Below are 18,010 nucleotides of genomic sequence, written 5' to 3'. Positions count from 1 at the left end.
CGATCGGTTACCCATCCCTAAATTGCTTCAGGCCAAGCACGCTTAACCTTAGACTCTCATAGTTCTTTGAAGATTGGCTTCCGGAAAAAAGTTGCAACTTGTTGATATGAGTATTCTATTAATTATATTAAGCCTTAGACCAGGATGTCAAAAAAGGAACCAAGACCTTATTATACCCGAGAGTGATACTTATGCTAGGAAACATATACTCATCCTAAAGAACGATTTTTGTATGAAGGGCATTGATTATTCAATCCAAGAACTTAAACACAAATGTGTCTATACATATATGGTTTCTGTTTACTTTCACCCATATTGGGACTAAATTGAGACGGTTTACAGGTTACAATCACATATGACTTGTGTAAAAACATTAAACTGACGCCAACCGATGTATCTTCGGACTTCTTTTCTGAATCCCTATTATGATCATCAGGGACTTAAGTGGTTAGCTTGCGGAGAGCAGTGGTGGTCTTGGAGCCTGACTGCCTTCCCAGATGCTTGGAGATGTAATCTCCAGCATCCATGAGCTTGTTGAGGTCAACATTGGTCTCTATCCCCAGTCCATGGAGCATGTACACAACGTCCTCCGTCGCGACATTGCCGGTGGCGCCCTTTGCATATGGGCAGCCTCCCAGTCCTGACACTGATGAGTCCACTATGTTGATCCCCAGCTGGTAATACAAAAGGAAATGTTAGACCAACAGAGCATTTCTGGTTGTTCTGTGTCTGTTTTTCAGTAAGATGGTTTGTTCATTGGCATTGGCAGGATGTGAAGTGTGGTTGCTTACTTGGAGAGAGACCAGTATGTTGGCAAGGGCTTGGCCGTATGTGTCATGGAAATGGACGGCGATCTTGTCCACTGGAACAAAAGACATTACAGCTTCAAGCATAGCAAGTACGCTACCTGAAACAAATAAGATAACAAGGAGCAGGAAATTCCCAATGAGAAGTGGCTCATACTATCATGTAGAAAAGTTCGAACAATTGAAATCACATGATTAGCAAGTAATGTGTCGGCATGTTTTATGGATTAGGACTGCAATGCTTTCAAAAAAACGTATCATCGCTTTTGAAAGTAGTTTTAAATGCGCAAAAATATATAAACCAGGAAATGACATGCTGAAAGCAGTAAAGGCAACAAAATCAATACCTGGTGTACCAACACCAATCGTGTCTCCGAGTGAGATCTCCGAGCAACCCATGTCATAAAGCTCCTTAGCTACATATGCTACCTTTGATGGATGAATTGTGCCTTCAACAGGGCAACCAACCACACATGAAACATACCTATGACAATCAAATTTTGCAAATTCTCAGATCAGATTGCTGTCTGTTCATTTTAACTTTCAGGCTCGATAGATCATCAAGCTTATGTGACTTACCCACGGATTCGTATTCCATGTTTCTTGGCAGAAGTTACAACATCATGGTACCGAACAAGGCTTTCCTTGATGGTACAATTAAGGTTTGACTTAGAAAAGGATTCAGAGGCAGATGCGAAAACTGCAACTTCTTTTGCACCAGCTGCAACAGCAGCCTCAAATCCCTGGATAAGTGGAGATAAGGTTGATTCATCACAATAGATCAAAAGTCTTCAAAAAACGATACGTATAGATAGTCTATTGGTGCTATGGTGCTAGTATATTGTAGAGTCTCCCAATAATAGAACAGAACCAGACATACTCTGAGGTTAGGAGTTAACACTGGAAACCGCACATCTGGCACATGCTTAATCCCTTCAACCACATCCTTTGCATCTGCTAGCTGCAACTCCAAATTGAGTGATAAAGGTTAGCTATTTGAACTTGAACTGCTACCAATTTTATCGTGTTTTTGTTCTGCAATGAATTTTGCAATACAAGTTTTACAAGCTAATGTCCCAATTTTAACATTTTTTGTTATGTAATAAATTTTGCGGTACAAGTTTTACAAACTAATGTCATACAAAAAATTGATAGTGAAAGAAGTTAGATGGAATTATCAGTAACAACTTCTGATGAGAAATTAAGTGCTACCAGATATGCATGAGTTTCTCATGCAGCATGACATGCTAAATTCTTAGAAAAGGCGGTTCGTTTCTTCACCTAATCTGAGTAAATACTGACAAAAAACAAATCAAGAGCTATCGTGACAATCTCTCAAATGTCTGTGATTTAAATTAATGTATGATACTAGTACACGCCTTCACCTAATCTAAGTAATTACCTGTGGCACCCATTTTGGGGACACAAAACTTGTGGCTTCAACTACTGATAGACCAGAAGCCACCAATTTGTGTATCAGTTCAATCTTTACAGATGTGGGTACAGTATTCTTCTCATTTTGCAGACCGTCCCGTGGTCCAACTTCAACTATCTTCACAAACCTTGGAAGGTCCCATAAAACCTGAAAACCAGTTAATCATCAATTGAGAAAAGGAGTAACTTGTGGTAATACATTACGATCACTATACTTCATCAGCGGCCATTTTCACTTATTTAGTTATAAAGGTAAATAGAGAAGACTGACATGTTGCATTGCCACAGTCATAATGCTACATGTGAGTTCATTCCTTCTATTTGAGGTGGTCTGATGAAACCTATAACAAGGAAATGAAATTGAATACACCCAATCACCCATGAGCCATTTCAGTTACACATGATCAAACTACCTTCCGTGGAAGAGCTCTGAACTCCATATCCACCCCATTGCAGGATGAATCAGTATATTGGCCTTGCATATGCCATGAATGAGCACTGCTGTGAAAGATCGTCTGATTGTTGCCACCATTGCGATGCTTGTAACTGAAAGTAAGTTCACATGGTCATATCATACGAGTTTCAGGGCATACTTCAGTAATAAAATTCTACTGTCACTAAAGTAAACTAACAAGTTCCTGAAGAAAAATAGAAGTGTTGCAAAGGTGGAAATGTACATGATTTGCTTAAACCTCTGGAAATACTGGAAAAACATTCCGCGTCAAAGTAAAAATACCGACAAAGCAACAACTAGGAAAGGAAGAAATGTAGCACGGTAAAGTTTGCAACAGTAGAACACTAGAACTTACTTGTTGGTGTTGCTGTCATCAACACTTGCTCTGCAGGCACTTGGAGAGAACCTTTCAAGTCTGTTAATACTCAACTTTGGCAGGTCCCCAAGACCAAGTGGCTCCTCGAGGCTTGACATTCTGTGAAGCAGGAGGCGTTACAATTTTAACAACTATGTTGAGATGAATCTTGATATGTTAATATATAAAGGACACGCCCGGGGTGGGGGAGTTGAGGAACATAGTCAGAAATGGTGCACTAGTCCGCATGGAAAGGAACGTTTGAAATCCAATCCAATGGGACTCGCAAACCATGTCCATTCTCCCGGCATGGTCAATGTGCAGTGTGCAATGCTTGCTTGCACACCGGAACTCGAACTTGGCCAGACTTCTTCTTTAGATATTGAATTGCACATGAGATACTCACCCTAATTAATTATCCATCAAGCAGGTCTCTTTAACCATTCAATCATGAAATGCCATGCTTGATGAACTAATATATGATGATGCCCAGTAACTAGCAGCAAAAATGGAACAGCGCCAACTGCTCTGTATTAATTCATTTTTTTTCCTTGTAAATACTCAAAGCAAACCAAGATACTACAAACCCACACTGCAACCTCTCCATGAAACCAAATCAAGCAGGCCAATCGGCAACATACTTGCTACGAAGAACAGGGAACAGAAAGGGGAAAGAACCAAGAAGAAACAAGAAATCACATACCTCAATCGAACGACGAATTCGAAGCAAACCCGATCGAATCGCACCCGAGATTGAGGGATATGGGGCACCGAACTCAACAAGCCTTACTTGAATCCGACGCAAAGGAGAGAGCAGAGCGCCGAAAATGGAGGCCGCGGCTTGCGCCTCCGCGTCTCCGCCAAGGGAAAGGAACTGGTCGGCGAGGTCGCGCGTGGACCCGGTTCACGGTGAGATCCGTGGTGCAGCGCCCTGGGCCCCAGGTGTCAGTGGGAGTTGGCTCACGGGACCCGGTCCAGGGAGTTGAGTCTGGCGGGCTGTGCGGACGCAGTGGCGTTGGTGGTAGGTCTCGTTCCCGTTTTCTAGTTCGGTGAGCGGCCAGCCGACCACCTAAAAACCCCGGACTCCTTATCGGATTCGGTTTTTGGATAATTGTGCATTACCCGTTAACACTTAGCAGAGCCTGGCATTGCATTTGCATGGTCATGAACCCATGGTCTTCATATGTAGTAGTAGTAGATTTGTAGCGAAGAATAATGATGATGGTGATTATGAAAAATATTCATGGTTGTCTATATGTTCAGATCAGAATGAATCAATCAGCTGATACGATCTGGATTTGTGGTCTTGTCTCATGACAGCAACGAGACCCGATTCGCAAATTTGTATTTAATGATCTCTGTTAGTGCAGACGTGGTCAGCTGAGTTCCAGAAGAAAAATCGGATTGGAAGGAGTGGTGGCCATGATTTTGTTGATGTATTTCCTCCTCGTGTTTTATAAGAGTAACCATCATCCGTCCTATTCAATTCAATTTATGGTTGAAATAGCAATCGTCATTATAGCACTAGATAAATTATACATACGTGTTTTGCAACAAATATAAAAAAAGGACAAATAATATCAACGTATATATAAAAAAAAGGAAAAAAATCAAATTGAGGCCGAAAACTTTACACACCTCAACTATTATTCTAAATAACGCCCCTCAACTTTAAAACCAGGATACCCAATACCCGTCAACTATTAAAATTGTCTGGCTGATTTACCCTCTCAAGGTTGTTTTCACTAGATTAAAGGGGCCTTCATGCATGACCAGTCAGCCAAATCAAAATTAAAAAAATAATATGGATCCCACATTCATGCGTTGGAGGAGCAATTAGTTATCTACATGATTTGAAAGAGCTCAAGCAATAAATCTCATTGTGCAAATTACAATTGCTGTGGAGGAAGATTTTCAGCGATTCGAGCATTGTCGCCAGGGAGAAGATAAGAGGACACTACCAGGGAAGAAAATTACACAGGACTTCTTTGCGTGACAGCTGTATAATACGAATCTCAAAGCAACATGTTTTCTTCCCTGATTTCCCCAGAGACTTGACGAGTAAACGTGTTCTCCTGCTGTCGCCGCACGCCGGTCCCAAGTGGTCTCACTGCGTCCCCTGCAATCCTTGGCGGTGCCCCCTCACTCTGGCCCTTCCTTGTGTCCTTGTGGGCTGTGGCCCTCCGTGCCTCTCGTCGCGTGGCCAACGGTGCTAGCTGCAGCTCAGTGGCTTGCACGTGTCGACCAGCTGACTCTTTGTTAGACTGACTATGCAGGTGGTGGGGATTATCACTTAGTTCTCGCCAACACTTACGTTGTCTCAGATGAGGCGGACCAGGAGGTTTTTTCGGAGCTGTCAATTGGAAAGAAGTTCGACACCTAAAAGATAATAGAGTAGGCATACCTATAAGACTTCACCATGGTCTTGGTGATGTGCTAAGCAATGGTGGTTGCAGGGCTAGAGATTGGCTCATGGCGGAGCCAAGAGCATCTCACTAACACTAGTATCGACAATTACGAGTTTGCGACGATGCCAAGATTGTGCACACCTTATCGACAAAATCATCACTTGGGTGCTTGATAGAGCTCTCGACACTTTAATTTCCTCATCCTTGTGGCATCATTTTTGCAGTTTCGTCCATGTCCGACGTGGAGGATAAGGCAAAAATACCAAAATGACCTTGTAGCCACCTATAAGGTGGTAGCGCTCTTGTTGTTGCTAGTCCAGTCTAACTTCCATGTTGCTAGAGGCCCAAAGGGCACCTCCGCATAAACAAAGCTAGAGCACAGCTCTGCATGGCATCCTCCCTATGGCTCTAGTTGCCTAGAGTTTGGTAGGTAATCTTTCCTGCACGCCCCCCTGACTTTGCATTGCATCCTTCGGTGAGCTCCGTCCCCTGCTTTTGACGTGGCATCCACCTTTGAGCTCTCCACCGTTGTTTGCATACTCCCACTGTCCCACATCTCATCGTCCTCGACGTATCCAAGAATAATTACATCATGCCAAAAATATCTACACAAATTAGATGAGTTAGCAAGCTTGTCCTCTAATTTGATATGCATAAGTTGATATAAATGAAATTGGATGGATGCCAAACTTTTGAGCTAATCTAATTACATAGTAGTAGAAGGGAAAAAAAAAGAAATAACACCATAAAGAAATCATCATACTTGTTTCTGGTTTCAATACAAACTTTTTTCCTCTAAACTTATACTTCCTCCGTCTAAAAATGTTGCTAACTAGGATGAGATTCTGAACGGTTAAATTCGAGGACCTATATTTTCAATTTTCTGCGCTTGAGAAAATAAAAGGGAAAATGTCATGTCTCCTCCCGTTAAACCCTAGCTTAAGCCCCCTTCCTCTTCTCCGCGCCTCCGCCTCCGCCTCCGCCTCCGGTCTCCCCTCTCCTCACACGCTCCGGCTCCGACGGACGATTCCCACCCAGTAATGGCGATGGATTTGGACGAGCCGCTCGACGCGGAGAAGGGCGAGGCGGCGCTGCGGCGGCTGCGCGACGCCGACCCGGCCCTCTACCTCTCCCCCTCCGCCGACCTCGCCGCCGCCGCCCGTGAGGCCTCCAAGCACCTCTACGCCTCGCTCGTCCCCTTCTCCCCCGCGCAGCCGCCCCCGCTCTCCAACCTCCTCGCAGGCCCCGCCTTCGACGCCGAGCAGATTTGGTCCCAGATTGAGCTGCTCTCCCGCCCCCTCATCCCCCACCTGCGCCGCCAGCTCCGCCGCCTCGAGAAGCAACCCCCGTCTCAGCCGCCGCCTCGTACGGAATCGAAGTCCGCTGATGCCGAAGAGAAGTCAGAGGAGGAGGACGAGGAGGATGGTGAAGGTGACGAAGAATTGGAGGAGTTGGACGATGTAGATGATGAAGAGGAGTCAGAGGAGGAGGAAGAGGAAGAGGAAGAAGACAAAGAAGGATTGGAGGATAAAGCAGGGAATCAAGTGGAGGACGAGTTCTTCAAGATAAAGGATCTCGATAAGTTCATGGTAAAGGGGGAGGAGGCGGAATATGGTGGGGGTGCCAAGCAAGGGAAGAAGAAGAAGAAAACAGAGAACTGGATGGAAGAAGATAGTGATGAGGAGGAAGAGGAGGACCTTGATGAGGATGAGGACAATGAGGATGAAGAAGATGACGATGAACACTTGGACGTAAGCATTTCGTAATCACATCCCTTGTTAAATTCTTAGAGACCAGTATTAGCTCTCATAAAGAAGATTGATATATAGAACCACTGATCTAGAAGTATCTCAGGAGTAGACACCGGAATTTCTGTAGTCGCAAAAGATAGTATCTGTATTACCTCAGGAAATTGAGCATATGGATTAAGTTTTAAAACAGTTTCCCGCTTGAGCTAATAGGCTTATATTGGGAGCTAGCATTGGGTATGGTTTAATGCAAGATGCATGCTTGCTAAATGTGATTCTTAAGTATCGTTTTTTATTAATATAGTTGGAAGACTTTGACGATGAAGAAGAAGAAGAAGAGGGTGCAGTTGGAGATATAATGTAAGCCTTTATGCTATTTTCTGAAAATGCTCATATCATGATTGATAGAATCACAGAATGCGAAACAGTTCGGGTTTCCGCACAGTGTTTTTTTATCTTTAAGTGATTATATACTGGGATATCAAATGGTTTTAACTACATTTGAATTGCTTTTTTGAAGATCGGTATGATATTCGTAGAAATGGAAATGGTAGTCATTTATAAATTTGAATTGTAGAATCACTTGAATAATTCTTCACAACCTTTTCCTATTTTATCATTTTCATGCTCGACACATAATTTGATCTGTTTAAGTTAACTGTCATACAATATGACCTGTTTAGCTCAGAGAAGGGCATACAAAGGCAAATGGAGTAGGAAAACAATTGGCTCCAAATAATGGCATGGAATGGACTCAATTAAATTAGAAAACATTAAGTATGTAAGACAAACATATTACATTTTCATGTAAATTGTTAAAAAAATGATGATAGCACAAGAAAATGGATTTATGAAAAAACAATTAGATTAAGCATAAGGCAAAGAAGAAGTTTGTTGAACACTAAAATATAGGTATAACCACGTGTGGCAATGTGGGAATAGAATGCTGTGAAAAAAACTGCCACATTCGCATAACTCATAGGATAATAGCAAAGGATACCTACAAGTTTATATGTCATGTACAAAAAGGTTGAGACACAATATCACCCTAAAAAACACAGCTTTTTAGCATATAACCTAGGCAAAACTGAGCTGTAAGTTCTGTCTACTTCTTAGCCACTGCAAATGTCCCTGGAAGGATAAGAGATCTGATTAGACAATTCCAAGATCTCACCATGCACATAAATGCATTACATCATTCTTTCCTGCCTTGTATTTGTCCAGTGGAGCCTTTACAGAAGTTTCCATATGTTGTATTGACTCAGCAAAGCTTAATCGTTATGCCCAGACTTCGGTTGTATTTAATATTTGTTCATTTATAGTATTATGCTTTGACCAGCAAAGATGATTTTTCCAGGTATAAGGATTTTTTTGAGGAAGCTGATGACCAAAAAGTAAGGAAGAAAGGTGGCTCCAAGAAAGTTCAATTCAAGGATGAACCAGATGAACCAGAAGTTGATGACAAAAATGATGATGGAAATGTTAGTCAAGTACTACACTTACTCACTTCAATATAAACAAGTTAGGCACATGTATATTATCAGCATATTCTTCCAATTCTGCAGGATGAACAGGGTTTGTCAACTCACGAGAAGGCGCGCCTGAAGATGCATGCTAAAATAGAGGAAATGGAGAAAGCTAATCTTGAACCTAGTATGTGGACCATGCAGGGAGAGGTAATATATAATATGTTTATCCATTCATTAGTTTCTAGAACAAAACAGATTTTTAACTTTGAAACTGTTCTGGTATTAAATCATCAGCTCATGGTAAAGAAACCACTTGAAATTTTCTTGTAGGTTAATGCTTCCAGCAGACCCAAAAACAGTGCTCTAGAAGTGGACCTTGATTTTGAGCACAATGTAAGACCTGCCCCAGTAATCACTGAGGAAGTCACTGCTTCTCTTGAAGAGATGATAAAGAAAAGAATAATAGAGGTATGTGTGTTGTTTCCTTTTTGGACATGGCATAATGGGCAGTTTTGCAACTTGGTTAACTTTGTTACAGTGCTGGAGAATAAATTTATTCTGGACATATATTTTTGTATTTGTGGCCTTGTGCTACTTATACTGAGGGAGCTTTACTTGTTGATTCCATGTAGGGTCATTTTGACGATGTTGAAAAGCCTTCTCCCTTGCAATTTAAATCCCCAAAGGAACAAAAGGATCTGGTATACTTTTAGTCTTGTCCAAGAACATAACTCATTGATGATAACAATAACTAATCATGTAATTGTTGTCTTGCCGTTATCAATATTATTTCAACAGGACGAAAGTAAGAGCAAGAAGGGTCTTGCTGAACTATATGAGGTTTGCACTATCAGAATACAGCTTTTATTTTTTATATTCAAAGAAGTTGCTACTTAAGATCAGTTTAATGATGATTTATTGAGGGCTGGTGTTTGTGTTTGTACAGGACGATTATGCGCAAAAGGCTGGCCTTGCACCTGCACCACTTTCTATTTCAGATGAACTTAAGAACGAGGTGAGTTTAGTCGCTTTCTATTATAATATGACTATTGGCTTTCATGGGACTAAGGCTGTACTGTTTCTATTGTTAAGGACTTTTTTTTTCTTTTGTTTAATTGCTGTGTGATTGCATGTCATTTGTTTTTAGTTAAAAGCAAGCTGCAAAAAGAAGAAATCCTACATGTCAAAGAGGAAATCTTGAGTTCTTCTCATTGAATACATGTCATTCTATTATGACCTCCCCCCACCACACACACACACTCACATGTAAAAAAAAAAAAAAGAAATCTTGTATCAATGCTTGTCTTGATTGCTAGTGTTGCTACTTTATTCAATATTTTCTTCTGTGTGTGGTGATGGTGGCAAAGGTACTTGCAATGTCTTTGAGAAAGATCTTTTGAAAGGAATTGATAATGCTGTACCTCATGAGCATGCAATTGATTAAAGTTTGTTTTTTTTATGGTAGAAGCAGACATCGATTTCTTTTGAAAAATAGAGAAGTGATTACTTGTGATCACATTGTTGTTAACTTAGTACTAACTATGTAGCAATAAGCATGCAAATGGGTCATACCGTCATACTCGGTGATTTTTAAAACTGTAATTTTTTGAGGTACCATTATCAACTTGGTGGTCTTTATAAATTTGTTCCCACCATTTCATTGGTGCTTTATGCATATTTTTTCCCCTGTAATGATATTGGAGGCTTGCTGCATTGACCTAACTTTTGTTTCCACTTAGGCAAATACCTTATTTAAGAGAATATGCTTGAAGTTGGATGCACTATCTCATTTCCACTTTGCTCCAAAGCCGGTATGGAATAGTGACAAGATATTTTACTTACATTTGTAATTTCTTTCAGCGAAGTTAACTAACAAGGTAAATATTCACTTTTCAGGTCATTGAAGATATGTCTATACAAGCAAATGTACCAGCTCTAGCAATGGAGGAGGTAAATAAAATCCTTCATTTCTCCATGATGTTTATACGGTTGAGCATTTCATGTCATGATTTCTCTCTCTTTTTGCAGATTGCACCTGTAGCTGTTTCAGATGCTGCAATGCTTGCTCCTGAAGAAATTTTTGAAGGAAAAGGTGATGTTAAAGAAGAAGCAGAACTTACACAAGCTGAGCGCAGAAGAAGAAGAGCTAACAAGAAAAGGAGATATGCAGGTAAATGTCCTTATGTTTTTTAAGATACATTCCTTCTAGCTTTTAGTATAAATATTCTGACCTGACATGGATAATGCTCCTACTTCCTCATTCAAAACATTTCATTGTTCATTCAAACATGGAAGTAGTTTGAGCAACACAAATTCAATTATAGCTAGCAATATTTCCAATTGCAAAGTTGGGTACGAGAATAGATTGAGGCCTGCTAGTTTTTCATACTTTTGTACCATACAGGATCGCATAAGGAGAGGCCAGCCAAGATGCAGAAAGATTAACTCAATACTGGGGAAACGCTTACATTATGAACAAGTAGTCAGCCATTTTTACTGTTCAGCATTACCTCCTGACCCAAGGATCCATTCATGATGAGTATTGTGCAAATGGCAACGCAGCATTGACAGACATGGAGGCAGAGAGCAGGCTAGGAAAGGTAGGGTGAAGGGTTGGGCTCCAATGCTTTTGATCACAGGATCTGTACTCTGGTGGCACAACAGACAGACAGCTGTTCCAGGTCAAAGACCCTGACGTAACCCATCTCCCGTCCCACAAGAAAAGGCGAGCGAACGTATTGGAATGTGGGATGGGTAAAAGAAATCTTTTGTTTCTTGTTACACTAGTCGTAGTAGTAGTGTAGTAATGCAATTTTACAATATCATTTTTTACACTATAGAGTATCAATGGAGTGCATGTATTCAGAGGCATATGTTCTGTTTTTGATACGTTAGGGCATTGGTTTGCAGATGTCTGAAATTTGCGTGCGGTGTATTAGTATCATTTTGATCCTTTGCTTTTTTTGCCACATTGAGGGATTAGATTGATCTAATAAAGGTGATGCAGCTATAGACTATAGCATGGCAAGAAAGCAAAATAAACATGGGTTATGGGGGATTGTACTATCAGCTACAGTAGCAGGTAGAGATGCCTGTACGCAGGTCAAGCTTGGACCCGAGAATGAGGACGTAGAGTTGGGAATCAAAAATCATGTTGTAGATACTCTGCCATGCGTCGTCATCTTCATGCACGTTACAACGTTATCATCTTCCAGTGGAGTACAGTACACGTACATGTAGAGGGAGTAGTATACGTTTTCTGTTCGTTCCGGGTTCGCAAGACTGGAGAGGTAGCTGAACGAGAGTGACGCAATGAGCTGCAATGCACCACAGCAGCAGCACAAACTCTGCACATGTGCTGCTGCGAATGCAGAGTTGGCCGTAGAGCAATGTTGTGCTGTACTACTACTGGAGACTGGACTGGCCGTCGCCATTCTAGCAAATGTCATTTGTAACAACGATACACTGGAGTATGCACAGTGGTGTACCGTGAACCAGCAAGGACGTGCGAATGCACAGTGTGTAACAGCAAATGTGCCCCAGGCAGAGGTAGCAAGCCAGAAAGTCCAACACTACACTGCATAAAGTTTTGGATCTTTATAGGATTCTCCCAACACATGATGAGTCGCACGCAGCTACTACTCCTACAGTAGCAGCTAGGGACAATTTCTTCTTCAGCTCAGGCTCAGCTGCTGAGCCGGTCGCGCCTCCCAACGCATAGGCATGCTCCCGCCGGCCCCGTCTTTCTTGTCCGCCATTACGCCAACCAGCCGCAGTAACTCAGCGTACTACTCTACTCCTACTCCTTTTCTTTCGTTTAATAGTATAGTCAACTACTAACTTTAAATCACCATTAACTTAATAGCTACTTCATACCATACTTAGAGCAGTCCCAACCCTTCACTTAGGATAGTGTTTATGGCATTAACTACATTGCAATGTAGGACTTTTAGCTTATGTGACACTATATTAATTAAAAGAGAGAGTGAAGAGAGGAAGAAACTGGGTCTCATATAGGACACAGCTTCAACACGAGAATATATGCACTATACACTATCAAGTTTTACATTGAGAGATAATAGTGTCTTTATAATAGATGAAGAATAAATATGATTGGTAGAGAAGAGAGATGATGTATTTATTAATGGCCCATTTTAAGAAACCATGGGTTGTAGAGTGTAGTTTCTATTGTAATGTCTTATTAACATGGCACCATAGACACGGTTTATGTATACTATGGGTTGTGACTGCCTTTATATACTACACTATTAATACTTGATCCTATTTATCATACACACATTGCGTCTTGAAATTCGTGCTACAGCTGGCTATAAATTTATAGCCCTCTGCTCATCTCTCTTCTCTATTATCTTCTTAAAATATATTTATAGCTGGCTTATAGCCTGCTATTATACCTGCTCTTACTCGCTGCAGCATTGCTCACTACTGTACTCTCTTCGTTAAAAAAAAAATTAAATTCTGGCCGTAAACCTGAACCAGCGTAAGCCACCTATACGTATACCAGGTTTACTAAGGCCTGCTTAGTTCCAAAAACTTTTTTTAAAAAATATCACCTCAAATCTTTAGATATATGTATGAATTATTAAATATAGATAAATTAAAAAACTAATTGCACAGTTGGAGGAGAAATCACGAGACGAATCTTTTAAGGCTAATTAGTCCATGATTAGCCATAAGTGCTACAGTAACCCACATGTACTAATGACGGATTAATTAGGCTCAAAAGATTCGTCTCGCGGTTTCCAGGCGAGTTATAAAATTAGTTTTTTAATTCGTGTCCAAAAACCCCTTCCGACATCCGGTCAAACGTCCGGTGTGACACCCAAAAATTTTCTTTTCATGAACTAAACAGGCCCTAAACCTTGAGGTGAGGTCATTGCCACCTACGGAGTATGAGGTATGATTTAACGGTTACCACGAAATATATCGGTTTTAAAAACTAAGAAGATTATCGCACGTGATGTCGTGATAATTGTACGGTTTTATAAACCTTGTATATGACTCTGTAGTACAACTTATGTACAATTAAAGACATGTAATTATAGATTAATTAAAAAATAACATGTTCATATGTCTGTATAGTTGTTTATAATCGTTAATCAAATTTAGTGATAACGTGAGTCAAACAGTTAGACCGTATGCATAATATTTTTTTTTTGACCGAGGATGTACTCCCAACCCAGACGAGCCACCACCATGCTAGCTGCTGCTGCTGCTAGCGTTGCCCAGTGACCTTGCAGCTCGCCATGCTAGCTCCGCTGCTGCTTTTGCCCAAAGCTGCACCCCCTGCATTGCCCCTCCCCTGACCACCTTGCCTCATCTGTATCTCCGCCCCCCCCCCCCCCTCTCCTCAACCTCTCTTGTGCTTGCTTCTCCATTGCAGCTCACCTCCATCTCCTATTCTCCTCCTCCTTGTTGAAGGAGTTCGTGTGCCTCTACCAAGAACAATAAGAAGCCTTGCATTGGTAGCCATGATCACGGTGGTGGACCTGTACCACGTCCTGACGGCGGTGGTGCCGTTGTACGTGGCGATGACGCTGGCGTACGCCTCCGTCCGGTGGTGGCGCATCTTCTCCCCGGACCAGTGCTCCGGCATCAACCGCTTCGTCGCGCTCTTCGCCGTCCCGCTCCTCTCCTTCCACTTCATCTCCACCAACAACCCCTTCGCCATGAACCTCCGCTTCCTCGCCGCCGACACGCTCCAGAAGCTCATCGTCCTCGCCCTCCTCGCGCTCTGGTGCCGCCTCTCCGCGCGCGGGTCCCTCGACTGGCTCATCACCCTCTTCTCCCTCTCCACCCTCCCCAACACCCTCGTCATGGGCATCCCGCTGCTCAAGGGGATGTACGCCGCCGCCGGCGCCGCAGCCGGCGCCGACTCCGGCAGCCTCATGGTGCAGATCGTCGTGCTCCAGTGCATCATCTGGTACACGCTCATGCTGTTCCTCTTCGAGTACCGTGGCGCGCGGCTTCTTGTCATGGAGCAGTTCCCGGACACCGCCGCCTCCATCGTCTCCTTCCGGGTGGATTCCGACGTCGTCTCGCTCGCCGGCGGCGGTGGTGGAGCCGCGGAGCTGCAGGCGGAGGCGGAGGTCGGGGACGATGGCAAGATGCGAGTCACCGTGCGCAAGTCGACGAGCTCGCGCTCCGAGGCGGCGTGCTCGCACGGGACGCAGTCACACTCGCAGTCCATGCAGCCGCGCGTCTCCAACCTCTCCGGCGTCGAGATTTACTCGCTGCAGTCGTCGCGGAACCCGACGCCGCGGGGCTCCAGCTTCAACCACGCCGAGTTCTTCAACATCGTCGGCAACGGCAAGCACGGCGACGAGGAGAAGGGCGCCGCCGGTGGCGGGGGCCACTCGCCGCAGCCGGTGGTGGGGAAGAGGAAGGACCTGCACATGTTCGTGTGGAGCTCAAGCGCCTCGCCGGTGTCGGAGCGCGCCGCCGCCGCCGCCGCTGCCGGCGCGGTGCACGTCTTCGGCGGTGGTGGCGCCGACCACGGCGACGCCAAAGGTGACGACACCTTTTTTATCATCTTTTCGTGCACTTTGACTTCCCTTTTTGTTTTGCCCGCGTGTATTACACTGTTGTTTGCTTCTGCACAATTAATCACTCTTGTCTTGTGCTCTTGACCATCCGATCAGTATAATCAACGGTCCAGATCACACTGGTCTGCTGATTGTTTGGAGAACTCAACTGCGTATACTGATTTAATACCACATTCTTGAAGTGATTCTTTTTCACAAACTTACCTTCTTGAATTGTTAATTCATGTAAGCTTTTCTGATCTTAACAGTGACATTGACTGTTAAGTAGAGTTGAATTGTACAGTTAAGACAAAATCTTAACAGTAAACTACTGATTTGACAAAAGAAAATGTTCTTTGATGGATGCACAGGTGCTCAGGCCTATGATGAGTACAGCTTCGGGAACAAGAATGAGAAGGACGGGCCGACACTGTCGAAGCTGGGGTCCAACTCGACGGCGCAGCTCCGGCCAAAGGACGACGGCGAGGGGAGGGCGGCAGCGATGCCGCCGGCGAGCGTGATGACGAGGCTCATACTGATCATGGTCTGGAGGAAGCTGATCAGGAACCCAAACACTTACTCCAGCCTCCTCGGTGTCATCTGGTCCCTCGTCTCCTACAGGTCAATTAAGCAAACATTTTACTCACACTTTTCACATTGCCATGTTCATCATCAGTCATCTCTGTTTGTTGCATGTGTTGTTAATCTTGTGAACAATGTGATGTAATTCAGGTGGGGAATTGAGATGCCGGCTATCATCGCCCGGTCGATTTCGATCCTTTCAGATGCAGGGCTCGGAATGGCCATGTTCAGCCTAGGTTTGTTTGTGCATCTCTGATACATGCTGCATTGCTGTAATCTTACATGGTTCCATGTCTGATTGCAATGACTGAACTATGTTCTGGTTTGCAGGATTGTTCATGGCATTGCAGCCACGGATCATTGCCTGTGGGAACTCCCTTGCTTCGTATGCCATGGCCGTCAGGTTCCTCGTTGGTCCTGCCGTCATGGCTGCGGCCTCCATCGCCGTCGGACTTCGCGGGGTGCTTCTGCACATTGCCATTGTTCAGGTAAGCTGCAAGTTCAGGCTTCTGCACCAAAATGCATCCTTAACTGCAAAAGAATCTATCGTAACTCAACAATTGTCATTGAACTCTCAGGCCGCTCTTCCTCAAGGAATCGTGCCCTTCGTGTTTGCCAAGGAGTACAATGTTCATCCTAACATTCTGAGCACAGCGTATGATCTCTTTACCACCATTTTTTTCAGTATTGGAGAAATGTCCCCATTTTGAGGTTTCTTTTCTTTTATGCCCTGAAATCTCTCGCCCTGTTTCCCGGTTCCCTTTTCCATTGTATCACAAACGCCATGCACTGAATTTTCTGAAAAGGGGCGCATCTTGCAGCTTTTGATGATTCCTAATCATATTGTTTTAGACTAAGAAATCCATTTTTACTCATGATTTATCATCCACAAAGGCAGAGTCCATAACAATACCATTAACCATGATTCTATAACACTATCATTGTATCTGACATGACCATGAACTCTTGTTCTGCAGCGTGATATTCGGGATGCTGATAGCTCTCCCCATCACATTGGTCTACTACATACTGCTGGGGCTCTGAAGAGCTCTCCAAGTCTCAACTCAACTGTGCAAGAACTTGATGTTACTGACAGTTTGATTAGGATTTATGGTCTGTTTTAGTTGCTCAGATTTTGTTTGGATGATAGGTCAGCTTAGTGATGCTAGGTGGACAATTATCCGAGAACTTTTGGGTTCAAGTGACGGCCAGCCACGGTTTCTGATTGAAGATTAGGAACATAGACATCACATTAGTGATAACAGGCATCCAATTTGTAAGACATTGAGAAGGTCTGTTTCAAATTACTGACAATGTAGTAAGACATTGAACAGTGCTTATTTAGCATTCCAATAACTGATGGTAATGCGCTTACTTAAGGAGCTACTCTGAAGGAATTTATTTTTAATCTCTTGAGAGATTAGCTCCGGATTTTCCTTTTCAAATGTTTCTGAGTTTGAGGGCTCCTTCGGAAGACAAGATTCTGAAAACACGGGAATAATCGTAGGAATAGGATGTCATGCTATAACAAATATTATAGGAAATAAATTTATAAATTTATAGGATTCTATAAAAAGTATTGTTTTGTAGTACCATAGGAAAATCAAGAAACTTTAAGTTACAAGGATGAGAAAACATGAGGTCTAGTCTCATGTTAGTTTTCTGTCAAAATTCCTACAAAATGAGCAATAGGAATTTTAAAGGATTTTGGGGAAGCCATTTCTATGTTTCAAAAGATCATATGGGGAAATTTTTCAATGGATTTTAGGGGTTGAACGCTTTATCATCACTTGCCAACAAAAGTTATTACACTTTGTTTAAGGTGAGGTGAATAAATTCTTAGACATAACTTACTAAGGGCAACAACAATGTATATAGCAAAAATAGTCCATATAAATAGGACCTATATATGTGGGTTTTAACTATTATAACATTCACAATGTATATAAATAGCAAATAGTATTAGGAGGAGAGAAAGTAGAGACAAAAAATATATTTTATCCTATATGAGAAGCCCATATGCTTATGAATTTTTTTTCCTTACTATGGACTAGTTCCACAATGTTGTTAGGTGACTGGATAAAATATTGTATTAGTTATGAACTAGTTTTACACTATAGTTATGAACTATATTGTATTAGACTGAATAAAATAAGTCTAAGGGAATCTTGCCACATTTTTTAAGTTATTAACACATGAGACTGACTCC

The 18,010-nt window shown here is 42.6% G+C and overlaps 3 protein-coding genes across 5 annotated transcripts; 2 read left to right on the top strand and 1 right to left on the bottom strand.

Annotated features, from left to right (window-relative positions):
• Positions 1-225: 225 nt before the first annotated feature.
• On the bottom strand, positions 226-3,887 carry LOC4351434 (uncharacterized). Of its 2 annotated transcripts, XM_066306552.1 has the most exons (10): positions 3,753-3,887; positions 3,050-3,169; positions 2,654-2,786; positions 2,512-2,581; positions 2,209-2,388; positions 1,687-1,767; positions 1,386-1,549; positions 1,154-1,290; positions 792-907; positions 226-674 (listed from the first exon to the last, which is right to left on the bottom strand). In XM_066306552.1, exons 2-10 carry the CDS (start codon positions 3,066-3,068, stop codon positions 441-443), a joined length of 1,134 nt encoding a protein of 377 aa, XP_066162649.1. In that variant the 5' UTR covers positions 3,069-3,169; positions 3,753-3,887; the 3' UTR covers positions 226-440. The 2 variants fall into 2 exon arrangements, with proteins under 2 accessions (XP_066162649.1, XP_015619970.1); XM_015764484.3 differs by lacking the exon at positions 2,512-2,581.
• A 2,469-nt stretch (positions 3,888-6,356) lies between these two features.
• Positions 6,357-11,693, top strand: LOC4351433 (M phase phosphoprotein 10). 2 transcript variants are annotated; one of them, XM_015762847.2, is made up of 12 exons: positions 6,357-7,208; positions 7,510-7,565; positions 8,563-8,686; positions 8,771-8,881; positions 9,005-9,142; positions 9,307-9,375; positions 9,473-9,514; positions 9,621-9,689; positions 10,414-10,485; positions 10,571-10,624; positions 10,703-10,844; positions 11,079-11,693. In XM_015762847.2, exons 1-12 carry the CDS (start codon positions 6,498-6,500, stop codon positions 11,117-11,119), a joined length of 1,629 nt encoding a protein of 542 aa, XP_015618333.1. In that variant the 5' UTR covers positions 6,357-6,497; the 3' UTR covers positions 11,120-11,693. The 2 variants fall into 2 exon arrangements, with proteins under 2 accessions (XP_015618333.1, XP_066162675.1); XM_066306578.1 differs by having other exon boundaries at positions 8,563-8,695.
• A 2,354-nt stretch (positions 11,694-14,047) lies between these two features.
• On the top strand, positions 14,048-17,224 carry LOC4351432 (probable auxin efflux carrier component 1d). Its single transcript, XM_015763939.3, has 6 exons — positions 14,048-15,205; positions 15,591-15,840; positions 15,952-16,037; positions 16,132-16,289; positions 16,380-16,456; positions 16,779-17,224. Exons 1-6 carry the CDS (start codon positions 14,167-14,169, stop codon positions 16,843-16,845), a joined length of 1,677 nt encoding a protein of 558 aa, XP_015619425.1. The 5' UTR covers positions 14,048-14,166; the 3' UTR covers positions 16,846-17,224.
• The last annotated feature ends 786 nt before the right edge of the window (positions 17,225-18,010 follow it).

The sequence above is a fragment of the Oryza sativa genome, chromosome 12, assembly GCF_034140825.1.
Source record: "Oryza sativa Japonica Group chromosome 12, ASM3414082v1".
NCBI classification, from domain to species: Eukaryota; Viridiplantae; Streptophyta; class Magnoliopsida; order Poales; family Poaceae; genus Oryza; species Oryza sativa.
The sequence above is the reverse complement of the archived record's forward strand: the minus strand, read 5'-3'. Positions and strand labels throughout refer to the sequence as shown.